Source organism: Rhinolophus sinicus, chromosome 16 (assembly GCF_057876585.1).
Source record: "Rhinolophus sinicus isolate RSI-liver-muscle chromosome 16, RSI-T2T, whole genome shotgun sequence".
Lineage (NCBI taxonomy): Eukaryota > Metazoa > Chordata > Mammalia > Chiroptera > Rhinolophidae > Rhinolophus > Rhinolophus sinicus.
The window spans coordinates 49073525-49087880 of NC_142516.1; the positions used below are offsets into that span (position 1 = coordinate 49073525).

At 40.8% G+C, this 14356-nt stretch overlaps 1 protein-coding gene across 1 annotated transcript in view; it reads left to right on the top strand.

The window, feature by feature from the left end:
* The window catches only part of DMRT1 (doublesex and mab-3 related transcription factor 1), a 95701-nt gene that overhangs the window by 43237 nt on the left and 38108 nt on the right, over window positions 1-14356 (top strand). Inside the window, exon 4 of the mRNA XM_019729724.3 lies at window positions 12111-12255. Within this exon, the coding sequence (XP_019585283.1) occupies window positions 12111-12255 (145 nt within the window). The remainder of the gene's footprint in view (window positions 1-12110; window positions 12256-14356) is intronic.

Genomic DNA, 14356 nt, shown 5'->3' on the forward strand with positions numbered 1-14356 from the left:
TCTTACCCTGCTCAGGCGCTCTGTCCACAGATAAACTTGTGATCCAGTAGGCTGTCCACTGCCATGTCATCCACAGGTTACACTAGCCCTGGCTTCCCTTTTTATTGGTCAGTGTCTGTTGCTGGACAGACACTGACTGGCTCTTTCCTCTGGAAAGAAAAACTGACGTTTGCAAGCAGACACAGGGAGGGTTTATAAGAACATACTCAATTTAAAACATTGAAAGCAATTTCTTTTCTCAGGAAAGGGTAATTAAAATAGATGTGGTATTTGACTTGGGCTATTAGGGCGAACAACCATAATTTGGTTTCTTAAAGGGGAAGGATAGAGACATAGACTTCTGTTGATGACTAAAAGGGTTACGAGTTCCATTGCTGTGATGTGATGTATTTATTTTACATCTGGCCACTTTTGTGAGCTCTTATAATTCTAATAATTTTATAGTTGCTTATTTTGGGGTTTCTAGTTAGACAGTCATTGCATAGAAAAATGTTGATACTGACATTTGTCTTCCCCCTAAAAATACCTGCAGTTCTGATTTATGTTCTTAGTGTATTATTCAGTTTAGATACCAGTCGTGGATGCTGATGTCACCTTGTTCCTTCTTTTATTGGGAATATGCAGGATGTTATCTATGCTGATTTACAGAGAAATGAGGAAAATACGACAAGTGGGTTTTTCCCAGTTAAATTATTCAGTTTAAAAAATTGTTATTATTGAGACCATACCCTCTAACTTAAGGAAAAAAAAGTGATGATCCTATTAAATGGCTGGATTTCTTTTTTTGTGAAGGCACGCATTTGGCAATATAAAACATTGGCAAAACTATCCCTGTATCCCCTGCCCCTTTTTCCCCCCCACATTTTAAACATCTGAAGTTCAGTGAGAGTCTGGAAACCGCTGCATAAGTCATTGTGTCACCATGACAACAGCAAAGTTCTTCAGGGTCTTCAATATGGTTGTTTTTTTTTTTTTTTTTTTAAGCAATTGTGTCGACTTAACTCTCAGCTTAACTCCTTAGAAGCAGAGGAGTGCTTTGGTCTTTTCCTTTTTTATGGCAGCCTTGTGAATACCCTCATGCTATCCCACCATTTTGTGGGAGTCCTTCACATGCACCCCAAGTAGGTCCTGCCTTGCAGTTCAATGATGAGACAAGCCCTGCGAGGTCAGAAGGCCAGTCTTGGAGCATCTTCTGTTTAAAGAAATGTGAAAGTCACAATAGACCCCAGGAGTTTTAAAGACAGTGAAGTGAGGCGTCAGACTCCCCCACCTTTGGGGGTTCCATCGCCTCTACCATGAACTTTCCCCCAAACAGCCTGTCAAGTCTTATCCATGTCTATAATTTTCTCTTTTGAAGCATAATTCCTCATTAGGTTCTTCTCTTTTAAGAAGAACTAAAAAACCCAGTTCTCTTGGGTCCTTATAACACATTCTTACTCCTGCAGGAAGGAAGGCTTCTGTTTGCCAGCCGGCACGATGAGGGCAGCAGTAGTCCTCTGGCCATCTGGTGAATCCCGCCGGAGCTTTGCAGCCCCACTTAATGCAGCCCTGACTTTCTGTTTCTAAACTACCACCTATTTAGATGCACTTTCCTGAAGGAATTGCTATTTTGTCTTCTTCTAGATGACTACAAGTGATGATCATGACAGCCATCATCTGATTTTTGTTACACCTTTTCCTGAAAGAATTGCTGTTTTGTTTTATAGACAGTGTAATCACTTGCATGCTTTCTATCCTGCATTGAGGGCAGTTGCTTGTAAGAACTGGTACCTGCGATGGCAATATTCCTGGTGGCTCTTGGTCTGGAACCAAAGCTGAAGGAGGTGGTGGACATTTTAGAAACTGAACTCAGATAGGTGGTGAGAGGGGAGGCTGAGAACTGTTCCTTAACTACAGCCGTGCACAGTAGTCATTTTTGCACAGTATTTTGCTTTAAAAAATGTGTGTGTTATAAAAGAAAGTAGAACTGGTCTCTAGAAACCCTTGCGCTGGGGAAGGCAGCTGTGACTCTGAGAGAAGATCTAGGGCCCAGGGCTGGGCCCTGAACATCCTAAGGGACTGTTTTCTCAGCCTGGCTGAAGCAGCCCAGTAGCATCTCAGGAAGCCCAGGTAGAATGTAACCTCGGATTCTCAAGAACCTCTAGGAGACTGGGCTGTCCTACAGGCACATTTCCATTCTTACAGGAGTTCAGTTTGATGTAGATTGAGTTGAAAACCTGGGAAAGGGCTAATGTACTCCAGAGACTGCTCCACAATTCAGTTGGAGGCAGCAAGAAATACAATATCAATCTGTTGTGAGATTTTTACACAACCTGATCTCTGACAAAATAGCATCAGGTTAGTAAATAATACAGTCACTTGGGGATTCTGTATAATCTGCTTGAAAATGAGATAATCAGATCACAGCTTTTGAAAGCTTTCAGATTCAATTTGGTTGGGCTGGTTGCCAAAATCATATCTATGTCTTCCTGTTTAGCTTAACTTCTTTCCCCGTTAAGCAGATATGAATATGATGTAAAATTAGTTGCTTCTCAGAACGTTTAAGTACGTGGATGAGTAATTATTAAATTTCTTGGGAGTCCATTCTTCTGTGGCCTGTTAAGTGTCCCTCAGTTGAATAAAGACCAAAATCAAGGCAATACATAACAGAAGCTGATTTTCTTCTTTGTCTTTTTTTTTTAAAACCAATTTAGGAATGCAATAGTAGAAAAAGAATAGAATTACGAAAAATCTTTACCACATTACAGAGTGTGTACATAAACTCCTCCACACATTCATTGATCATTAATTTATCAAGTGGCAGCTCCTGGCCTAGCTCTGAGCTAGGCTATCCCGACCCTCAAGGCGCAGCTCACAGTGGGCTGGATGAAAAAGGACACTCGAAATTCTGTAATCACTGTTGTGATCAGAGTCTGGAGGTTCCCTGGGGAGGGCGGTGAGGCCCTGAGGAAAGGAGGGCTCTGTGCAGTGGTGTGCCAGGCATGGAGTGAGGTGGGGCAAGGACAGTATGTTATCAGTATTTAAACCACTGTTGTTTAGAATTTTCAGTGCATGGTGATCATTAAAAGCAGGTTGACTTTTAATGAATATTATATTTTTAAAAAATTCTTTACAGAGAGTGCCGCCCTGATTGCCTACACCCAGGACCCGTTGCCCCCTGCTGGGTACACCAGGACCCTATGGGTGTCACCCTGCAGATGCACAACCTCTATGGTGGGGCGGTTCATAAGAAGATTGGGAAACGGTGTGGGGGGGGATTATCTCCTTATTTTATTTTTCACACCTTTTTTTTAAAAAAAAAAAAATCACATCCTTCTTGGCAGTTCCAGGTTCTCGTCAGCCAACAGTGAGATAAGGAAGGCAGACATAATTGCATGTCTTGAGTAAGCAAAATATGTGAAGGAATGTTCTGTCCCTCCCCCGCCCTCCCTGCCTCTGTGTGTGATAGTGGCTGTGTACCATCTTGAGTTGGTTTTTCAACTTTTTCAAATTTAAAAAGCAGAAAATTTTCAGGGGATGAATTTTCCTTTCAAATATCAAACAAAATGTTTATGTACTTAAAATATTTCAAGTATATAATGGGCAGGTGTTTCTGTCTCCCTCTTTGTTACTAGATCTCTGTCATACCTATGAAAGGGCTCGGCTACTGGGTAGCAAACGCAAAAGAAGGGTCCTCGAGTGTGACTGACTCCCTCTCACGGATGCTCCCCAAGTGGGAGGCCCCTGAGCGGAAGTGGAAGGCGCAGGTGCGGCAGGACAGCTGTTAAACAGCCTGAGGGTGCTGGGCGCTTCACAGCTAGCATCCCGCCTAACCCCAAAACACAGCCCTGTCAGAGATGGGCACCCCCTTTTCTGGTGCGGAACCTGAGGCTCAGGCAGATGAAGTAACTTGCCAGTATCACACAGCTGCTAAGTGCGCGAGCTGGAGTTTGAACCCAGCTTTGCGTGACTGCAGAGGGCACGTTCATTCCCATGGTATCCCTGCCCTCCAAAAGCACTTCTTGGTTTTCCTTGTGTGGAGCTTTGGGAGCTGTATGTTTTCTTGTAACTTACAATGTTTTATAAGATATGACATATTTTATATAATGTTTTCAGAGACTTGACAAGTTAGAGAGAATGGAGTCCTAAGTGTTAATAGTATTAACCAATTTAAATAACTAAGCCTGTAGCTCCTACACATGGTTCTGTGCCTTCCCAGACACATGCGTGCATGTGCATGCCTAACACACACACACACACACACACACACACACACACACACTTCTGTGTAATTTAGAGAAACAGATTTTGGGTCATTCTTGTTTGTTTTGCTCACTTAGAGATGACCTCTCTCCACCGTGGTTTTGGACTGGGAAGTACCTTTCCATGCAAGCCACCCACCTTGAGTTGGGAGTGCCTCTCAGCAGTCACCAGCTTGCGTTTAGATTTTTAATGCCAGTTCGTGTAAAGTGACATGAGTGTGCACGTGTGCTGACACTTAGAAGGTGGCCGCACACCCTCTCACCTCGCCCTCCCCACAGTCTGTCACGTTCAGGACTCATAAGATACCGCTCACACTGCTGATTTATGCTAAAAGTATCCTAATGTTGCTGACAGCTCATGTGTGACATGAATATAATCCATATTCCTTAGAGCAGCTAATCCAAGTGGTTTATTTCCCGATACTGCTGATAGGGCTATATCTCTTGGTGTTGCAGCCATTGAGATTCTGATGGTAACATATTGTTTGTGGGTCACTGGTTTTGTCTAAAACAGTAGGTTGGAACAGAGTAGCAAAGGTTAATTAAGTTTGTCCGTCAAAATGCGGACAGATATGGATGCCTCTGATACTTCTGGTCTTAAAATCACAGTTCCTGAATGTGTGGTTACAGGCATCTGATTTTCAGACTATTCAAAAAAAATTCTTGTTTTATCTCAAAGCAGTGAAAACAGGAGTTGTCAAAAGCTGAAGATAGTGAGTAGGTCTTTTTCTTTTCGAACTTTTATTTGAGCCAAACTGACAACATATACTGGGACGCAAGATCTCAAACGTGAGTAGGTCTTTGTAACAAGCAGATATCTTAACTTAAAATGAGACAGGTGGCTTTCGAGGGTCTACTTGCTTTGGATTCTGCCTTCTCTCTGCTTAATCCCTATGAGCAGAACCATGTTATTTGACGTCTCTGAGCCGTTTCTTTCTATGTTAATGATGATTACATTATGGGGACTCTATGAGCTGACAAGTCTCTGTTATCTCTTAATAAATGCTCATTTCTTACTCTGAAATTCCAATAGTCCTGTAGTCAATAACCAACATTTTTCTCAGCAAAGTTATGTTAAGATTGTCACCATTACAAGCCCTATCTGCCTATCTTAAGAGGTGTTATGTAATGCTTTCAGAGACTTGACATGTTAGTGGCACTGAGAGTCCTATGTCTTGATAGTTATTAACCAAATACTAAAAATACAATTTTTTTCATGCCCTTTCCACCAGTTCTTTTGCTGAAGTTGTGTTTCCTGTTGGCTTTGCAATAGAGGGTGCTTGCATCTCTGCCTGGTTCTGTATGATTTTACTTGGGAAGTTAGGGTTTGTGTTTTAGATTTGCAAATTAGACAAGTTTTTAACCCAGGAGCTAGCAAAGCTTGCATAGATTTGTGATAATGAGGAAAGCATTCGACTAGTCCCAGCCATCGACCGTCTCCAAACAGACCACCCTTTCTTTTGTGAACCCCCTAAAATGCATCAAAACCCTTTGAGGTTCCAGGAATAGGAACCATTTTTAACATTTGTCTTTTTCTTACTATGTGCCTATCTTTAAAGTTCTTGCTTCCTTTAACCTGATTTATATACATTATTGTCTTTCAGTGATTTTAGGCCAAGACTCACAGTAAGAAATGTTTTATGTTATGATCCTGTATGTATTTATTTATACATATGTATAAACACAAAATGAAAAGTTTATAAAACAGCTCCTACCCGTGCTATATACAATGGAGTCTCACATTTCTATTCTGTTTTATTATAGTCTGTTTCATTCCATTCATTTCCATACTGTTCTTTAAAAATATATGCTGATTTGTAACTCGCTGAATTAGTTTTGAGCCCACTAAATGGTCGCAATTCTGCATTTTGGAAAATATTGTCTAGAGGAATAAACTTTATTCTATAAGTACCACCAATACAGATGGTAAAACAATAAATTGAGCGACACAAGTTAAAAACATTAATTTGGTTTTTTTTTAAATGTGGAAATAGTCACATTTTAAATGTTTGACTTTTAATAAGGACGAACAAAATGGACCACTAATAAATACAAGTGTAATCCTGATGTCATACGGGGTTTCCATCTCAGAGTTTATATAAGAGTCATGAGTCCCTATTCCATGCCCTGTCCAGGATTTCTGGGAATTGGGGGGCAGGGTAGGGGCTTGCTTTATGTTCTAATAGTTTTGTTTCTGTGTTTCCAAACGACTTCCTTATTTTTCCATGTTGAATCTTATATCTTTTTTATGTTTTTAAAATCTACTCTGGTATTAATATAAGCCTGGTGTTGATCTCGTTTCCTTCCATATTTTTTGAAAAGCCTACCCCACAAATGTGTTTTTCACTTTCGTACACTGTCACAGACTTTGGGAAACATGGAGTTTACAACCTAAAACATCTTAGATGCATCGTTTTTTGAATGAGTTGTCCTCTGTGCCACAATGCATGAGCATTCCGTTTGTCCTGTCTTCTCTCTTGTTTTTCCTCCAAACTCCTCTCTGAGGAGGGAGCATCCCCGCCATTTTTGGACAAACACTGCTCTTAGGTTCTCCAGCCGCTGAGAGCTGGCCCTCAAGCTCAGCACCTTCCTGCTTGCCTCCTGAAGGCATCCACCCAGGCTTTGTGGGAGTCCGTTTCAGGGGCCTGAGTCCTCACAAGGTCAGTCTCCCTGTCTCCCTTTCTCTTCCTTCCTCTAGGGAGGGGAGTGGAGGGCATTTCATTATATGAATACCTAAGAGAATGCGAGGTGGGCACTGTGGAGGAAGGTAATAAAGTTGGGCGAGAAAAAACAAACGTGCTGAGACAGGGAAGAAGGGAGGGACAGCCTGTAGCTGTAGGGCTTCTCCTTGTGTCACATGACTCAGCATTTGCCCTGTTATTGTTTCAGTAGCCTCTGAAATGTGCACATAATAGCAATCAGTTTTCAGTCTATATATTAAGAATAATTCCGGCTGTGACGTGTGGCATCCCAGAGGACGAATGAGGTGTGTATTTGAGGAGGTGATAGGCACTTGCCTTTCAGGTAAAGCACCTGCACAGGTAAGGTCTGTGGACTAGGATAGCTCTCAGTGTGTGGTTAGGTGAGTGTGGGAAAAGGCATCCCAGTCCGATGGGTTGAAAAGAAGAAGCTTCTATTAAAACTAAAGAAATTCTTTAAAGAGGGCAAAAGTCAGCCCCAGACTTCACTTTTAGCATCAGCAGGAGACCTGGAATTCCACAGAATGTGAAACCTTTTTATAAAAAGGCTTCTGTTCATAAAACCAAAGGTTCATCCCAAATGTGTCTTTCGCAATTTAAAAGACTGTAGACAACATAGCAATGCTAAGGGAATCTTCACATTATTTGTTTCAATATTAGAGTGTGCAATTAGGAGTTTTATCTAGTATAATCACTCTTCTCAGGAAGACTATTCCCTTTCTCAGCCAATTCTAATTCTGAGCAGCTGAGCCATGCTTTATAAACAACGAGACAGCAGTTTGGACATTAGGAATCTATTTCAGCCATTACCTGGATGGAGTATTCAGTTCAGTGACCAGACTCTTCCTATCTGAAGTGTTAGCAGGCAGCCAGTGAATAGTATTTAGGAATTTTTTTAAAAAGGAAGTGGGGGTCTAACATTTTTACGTTTTGTTGGGATTTTATTGTTACTATAAAAAAAGGGTGACTGAGGTATATAAAAAGGAAACTTACAGTTCAGATTTATTGTGCTGTATGTTCTCAACAGTTTAATAAAATAAAACCCAAAGCTCTTAGGTTTTCCTTCAGGGTTAATACTAACACCATGCACGTTGTCTGCCCAGCTCCCATCCATAGGTCATATTCTGGTTCAGGGACTTGGGGTGGGTAATAAGAATATAAAACATGTCTCTTGCTTGCCAGCTACCACATGTTAATAATAATGGTAGTCATAATTCACTGGGATCCTGGGTTTTTAGGTTTTACTTAGTTCGCTTGCTTAATTTAAAGGAATAAAAAAGTCTTGAGAAACAAGGCAGCATTGCATAAAGGAAAAAAAAAATGACATCCTTTTAGCAGAACTGAACAGTTCCTTTAATTTCTATGTGCCTTCTGTCTCTGTAGTACTTTGCTGTCGTAGCTGGAGGTGAAGGGCTGAGCACGAGGGTGGGGGTATTGAGTTAGTTTAAAGCAAGCTTCCCAACCTCGGCACTATTGAAATGTTGGGCTGGATAATTCTTTGTTGTGGGCACTGTCCTGGGCATTGTAGGATGTTTAGCAGCATCTCCAGCCTTTACTCACTACATGCCAGTGACGTCCCCCAGGCCCCAACAGTTGTGACAATCCAAAGTGTCTCCAGACTTTTATCAAATGTCCCCTGGGGGACAAATTGCCCCCAGCCAAGTACTGCTGGTTTAAAGTAAAACAAGTTTCAAAGGTTTCCTTATTTACTCATTTTGTCTGACCCGAAAGGAGCAAGAAGTGATTTAGAGTTTTAAATTGCATTAGGCCACGCCTTTTTCTGGGCTTTCTGGGTGAACCACGATTTAGTTTTAACTTTTATGTTTCAGAGGTTTATACATGCCCTTAGAAATACATAGAACGATTCTTTCTTCTGTCCAAGTTGTCACATGGATGGTTATTTGTAGATTATTCTTCCAGTTGGAAGTAGCTGAAGTGATTGATAGCCTCCGTAAGTTTACATTTTAGTAACCTCAGATGGAGTCTGACCCTTTGTATCTTTTTTTTCTTTTGCTGGAAGTCTTTTATAGCTCAATGGTCTGGGGATTCATTGGAAAAATTGAATGTTTGAGTTCAAATAACTCAATTTCTATTTCCAAATAATCCTTGTTATCTGATGCTTTCTAAAAACAGAAAAGGAATTAAGGTGGAAAATAAACATGCACGGATTTGATACTGTGTTTATTTTCTAGTAAGCTTCAGTAAAAAGGAAAATAACTCTACAGTTTATCTGGATCTCTTTTCAAACAATGTACACATTGGTATTAGCAGCAGTTTGCCAGCCTGTTTGTCAGAGTTAACCTTTTGCATTTTTTAGTTAATACTGGAGGTGTTGGGATTTCATACTAGTTGGGGTGTGGGAAATATATAGGGTAACTCTAAATCACTGGTTCTCAGTCTTGGTTTCAGTTAGAATTACCCAGGGAACTTTGAAATAACCCAGGGCCCAGGCCGCATCTCCGACCAGTGAAATCAGGTGATCGAGGCGTGAAGCCCAGGCGTGAGGGCTGGGTCCTTGCTCCCCTTACTCCACTGGGAGTGAAGGCTGAGAAGCAGAGCACATTTTTATAAGTAAAGTTTTATTGGAACACTGCAACACCCATTTATTTCCTGATTTTCTAGAGATCCTGTGGCTTGCAAAGCCTAAAATATTTACTCTTTGGCTATTTACCAAAAAAGTTTGCTGACCTCTGCTCTACACTCACGATGAACATTTTAAAAATATTTTGAAAGGAGGCTTTATACAAAATTCATTGTAAAAGGGGAAAAGTCTGGCACTTTGCAGAGCCCACAGGCTCAAATCCTGTCAGTTTTCTTGTACCTTGGGAAAATTGAAAAGCATTTTCCTTGAAGAACTGACTTGAAGACATTGTCATGCCAGAAGGAGATATGACCGACTCAGCATCCATGGGGGGGGGGGCAGGGGGGTGTCTCCATTATTTATGTTAAGACCCTTTGTACATAAAAGTTGGCATTTGTTGTCTAATTCAATGTTCATTACTTAGACTGTGTAATTGACTTGAGGGAAGGATGTAGAGGCAGAAATGGATCTTATGCAAAGTGTGTTTGAGTTCATTATTACTGCTGCAGCAGTTCTAGATGGCGGCAGACCCCTGAACAAAATCTCTTATCTCTGGGGAATCTCATGTATGAAAAGAAAAATAATGAAAAATTTTAAATGCTGTTTACATCATTTCTGCCTTCCCTCAGTTCAGGTGGAAAGTTGATAGTTGTAAACAGTTGGTCAAAAGAGTTTTTTAGAAGGTCCTCCTTTGGACCCCTAAAGGCATAAGTATGATAGAAAGGATCATATATTCTTGTCGCTTGTCACCAAAGTGAGGTTTCTGAGCCACCAGACTCAGCATCTCCTGGGAATGTGTCAGACTCTGAAGCCTCACCCCAGACTTACTGAATCAGAATCTGCTTTTTATCAGGACCCCCAGGCTATTTGTATACACATTAAGCGAGGACTGGGTGGCACTGGTCTATTGGATAACTGGGTCTGCGCAGTAAACGCCATTGATCCTTGCCTCCCTCTTTAATGATTTCCTGGCTCCTTAATGGCTCTCCCGACTTGGGCTCACTCATTAACGTAGCCAGTTGTTCCTCTTTGGCTGTTACCAAGCGTAGCTTGCTTGCTCTCTTATTCAGTGAAGATTTATGTGATGGTGGAAAATGAAAGTTGGGTGATTGAGCTGGAAGAGATACCAGCTCATATTCAGAAAGATGAACTAGAAAGTCTAAAGGGAACATGCCAGATTAACTTCACTTGAGAGGTAATAATCAAGTGGAATGGAGTCTTTTTTCCTTCTGCAAGAAGAAGTAATGCACTCATCAGAGCATACATTTGCATTGGGGAGCAGTTGGGAGGGTACAAAATGAACCTCTTGATTTTCTCAAATTAGCGCACAGAAACCAAGGACTTAGACCTTTCCTCCAAGCAATGCCGTAATGGTCAAAGTACACTTCTGCCTCTCTTACTTGAGAAATTGTCCAAAATTTGGAAGTTCATAGAAAATCTTGAGGAAGCCCGGTACCTAATTTTATTGTGCCATGCTCTGTCCATTAGTACTAGTTTCTTTATGAAGTTAAGTAACTTTCTAGAGATTTAATTGAAAAACATGATTTTGAAATTATTCCTTAATTCTTGAATGGAATTGATTTGTCCTGAACATTCCTTTAGATTGACTTTTTATCTAAATTTAATATTTTTAAAGCAGTAAAAATAATTGAAGTCCAGGTGTTCTTGCTGTGAAGATACGATCATGCGTTTCAGGCTCAGTCTGTACCAGGGTTCTGTGCAGGAAACGGAAGAATTTTAGGTGTTTGTGGAAGTGGGATCCCCTTCTAAGCCTTAGGTTCTATCTCCGTAGCTTTGAATGGGAAGTCAAGAAACTATGTGAAGTGCTCCTCACGTAAAAGCTGCCCCGTAGTCCCAAAGGCAGGGTCTGATTGCCAGAAAAAATGCATGACTGCCAAGGGTCAGCTGCTCAGTGCTACAGGGGGTACAGATGTGCTCCCTTCTGCCTTCCCTTCTGTCTTCCAAATTTCATTCCATATCCCATTAACAGAATCCAAATCACCTCCAGAACCCTGGTGACAGGAGAGTCCGGGAAACGGAGATACCAGACTTTTTGTTCCTTGTTACAGGGAAAAGCCTGGGCGGGAAGTTGGGATGGATGCTGAGTGACAACACAGCATCATGCTAATGACAACAGCTTATCCTCACACACTGTTTTCTCTATATGATGCACACTGTAAGATAACTAGGGTAAGATGCCAGCTTTACATGTGAAGAAATGTGAGGAAGTTAAATAACTTGCTGCTCATCAAACAAGCTAGTCGGTGTTGCAGCGGATTGTGTTGGTTCCTACGCCACGCTCTCCCATCGTTCCCGCCCTGTTTCTTCTCTTTAGTGCTTGTTTATCAAGCATCATATGACCAGGTGGAATTTTAGGGGTGCTTTAGCGGGGACCCCAAGATTGAAAAGGCACCTCAGGATGCACAGGTCTAGTATTTTCAGGACCAGCACACTGGAGGGCATATTCATGGTTGAGGATACTTCCAACTTAATAAGCTATCCCCTGTATTTAAAGAATTAGGCAATGCTTATAATGATTGTAAAGTGCAACTTTGGTCTCAATATTACTCGTTCTTTTTTCTTAAGCAGATGAAAACCTCGGAGAACCGCCACGCAGTGAGTTCCCAGTACAGGATGCACTCTTACTACCCGCCTCCCTCCTACCTGGGCCAGAGTGTGTCCCAGATTTTCACTTTTGAGGATGGCCCTTCTTACATGGAAGCCAAAGCGAGTGGTAGGTATCTGGTTAAATAGGCTGGATTTGGAGTGGAGAGGGGCTGAGTATCCAGCACTGGGTCGCGGGCTTTCTAAGGAGCTGTTGGAAAGTTTATTGCCGTATGACTCTTACATAAGTACCGTTTATGGTAATTTGTTATGGAATGATTTGGCTTTGGTAGGTTCTTTATATCATGTTTCTCTTTTCTGGATACCTGGAGTGACAAGAATAAGGTGAGAGACTCTCATTAGCAGCTAAAAATGTGTTCTCTGGAGGATGAGTATAAAATACAGGGGCACTTTAAATGCGGCTCAAGTCCTGATATTTTTGGTAAAGTGAATTTCTACATATCAAATACTCATTTTCCAAAACTTTTCCATTTTAAAATTGAAGGCGTATTTGTCTTTTGGGGAAAGGAATAAAATAACATAATAAAACATTTTTGAATACAATAGATCTCAGAATTTATTCAGTAGCAATGCAAATAACTCTGATATAATGGCTTTAAAATAAAAATGACTGTTTAATGAACCAAAGCACTTTGAAATACACACTTGCTCACTTCGATTTTAACCTTTTCCTCAACCTTTACACTGTGATGATGGACAGGTCTTTTATGGCTGCTGTGTTTCCAGGCCCTGTTTTTAATTTCTTTATATTTAAGCAGCATCTTTTGACCTAGGAAAGTGAGAAGCACACACAATCAAGGCCGTAAATAGAAATCAGGGTGATAGTAAATGACTTGGTAGAGAAACTTACTACTGGAACTTACCCCGTACTCAATAAAAGAGGTTTGCTTTTTCGGTAGCTTGACTCTAGAGAACTTGTTTATTTGTAAAGCAAGTGCTTAGAGAATGAGAATCAGAACGATGCTTTGATTTCCAAATTCAGAACAATGAAATTGAAAAAAGCTGGGCAAGTTATGCTTTATTTACTGTACTAAAATAAAATAAGGGACTCCATTAATATGGAACTGATCAGTTTGAACTCTAGAGACTGAAGCACACGTTGTTGATTGCACTTTGACTTTTATTAATAATCATTTTTTGTCAGGAGTGGACAAGCACAACTCGGTATTATAAATATTCATACCATATAATATATCCCATATAGTCTTTCTTTTATACTGCCTTTGATTCTATATATTTATCTGGATTGTAAGCTCCTTAAAGACAGAACACATTTTATATACTTTTTTAATCTGTTTTGATGCCTTGTATTTGGTATTTATTGGTTGAGTGAATGAATGAACAAATTAATGAACAAATGAATCAGGTATTATTTTTAAGTAAGCTTTTTCTGTAAGGAAACAATCCTGAAAGGTCAGAATTCTTACTGTTTGATGGAGCCCGTGCACAATTTAGATATGAAGCAGTTAAATAAATGTTTGTTTATAGAGAAAATTAGCAGTGAAACCTACGTTCAGGAAGAAATTGCCTGAGCTGCTTTCACTAGGAATAATGTAATATTTTTAGAAGCACTGGCATTCTTGAGTCAAAGGTGTAAATTCAGAGGAAGGCAATAAGACAAAAAGATAGAGGAAATTTATTAGAGCAGAGAAGAATGCATTTGGAGAAGAGCAGTAGGCATTTGAATTTATGGCAGCAAAGGAAGAGACTCAGATGGAAAGAGGTTACAGTCCAGGAATGAAGGGACCGGCTGTACCAGTGTTCAGAGGGAAAGATTGGGCGAATAACACCTAGAATTTCTCAAAACTTTTCTGATGATACGTGTATTTGAGAGTGTGGTGTGAGGAGACTCCAGGTTTAACCTTCGGGTATCCATCTAACTCACTAATAATTAATCAGGAAGGTAAGCTTCAGCCATGACGGAGTTAGCCAGGAAGAACTGCAGTGACATTGCAGTAATGCCTTCTTTGGAATCGTCATTGCTAAAAAATGAACTGGCACTGTAAGAAAACTGACCCAAGAGCTGGGAGGTCTGCAGATGGAGCTGGGCTTCCTGTTACTCTCTAGTCCTCACTTCCTGCTAAGACTTTATGGTTCTAACTTCCTGGGGGAGGGCTATATATAGGGGCCATCTGGTGGGGGGGGAGGGATGATAAAAAGTGTTGCATGAGAGCCGCAGGCAGAGGTGTGTATTCTCATACTGCTGCGGT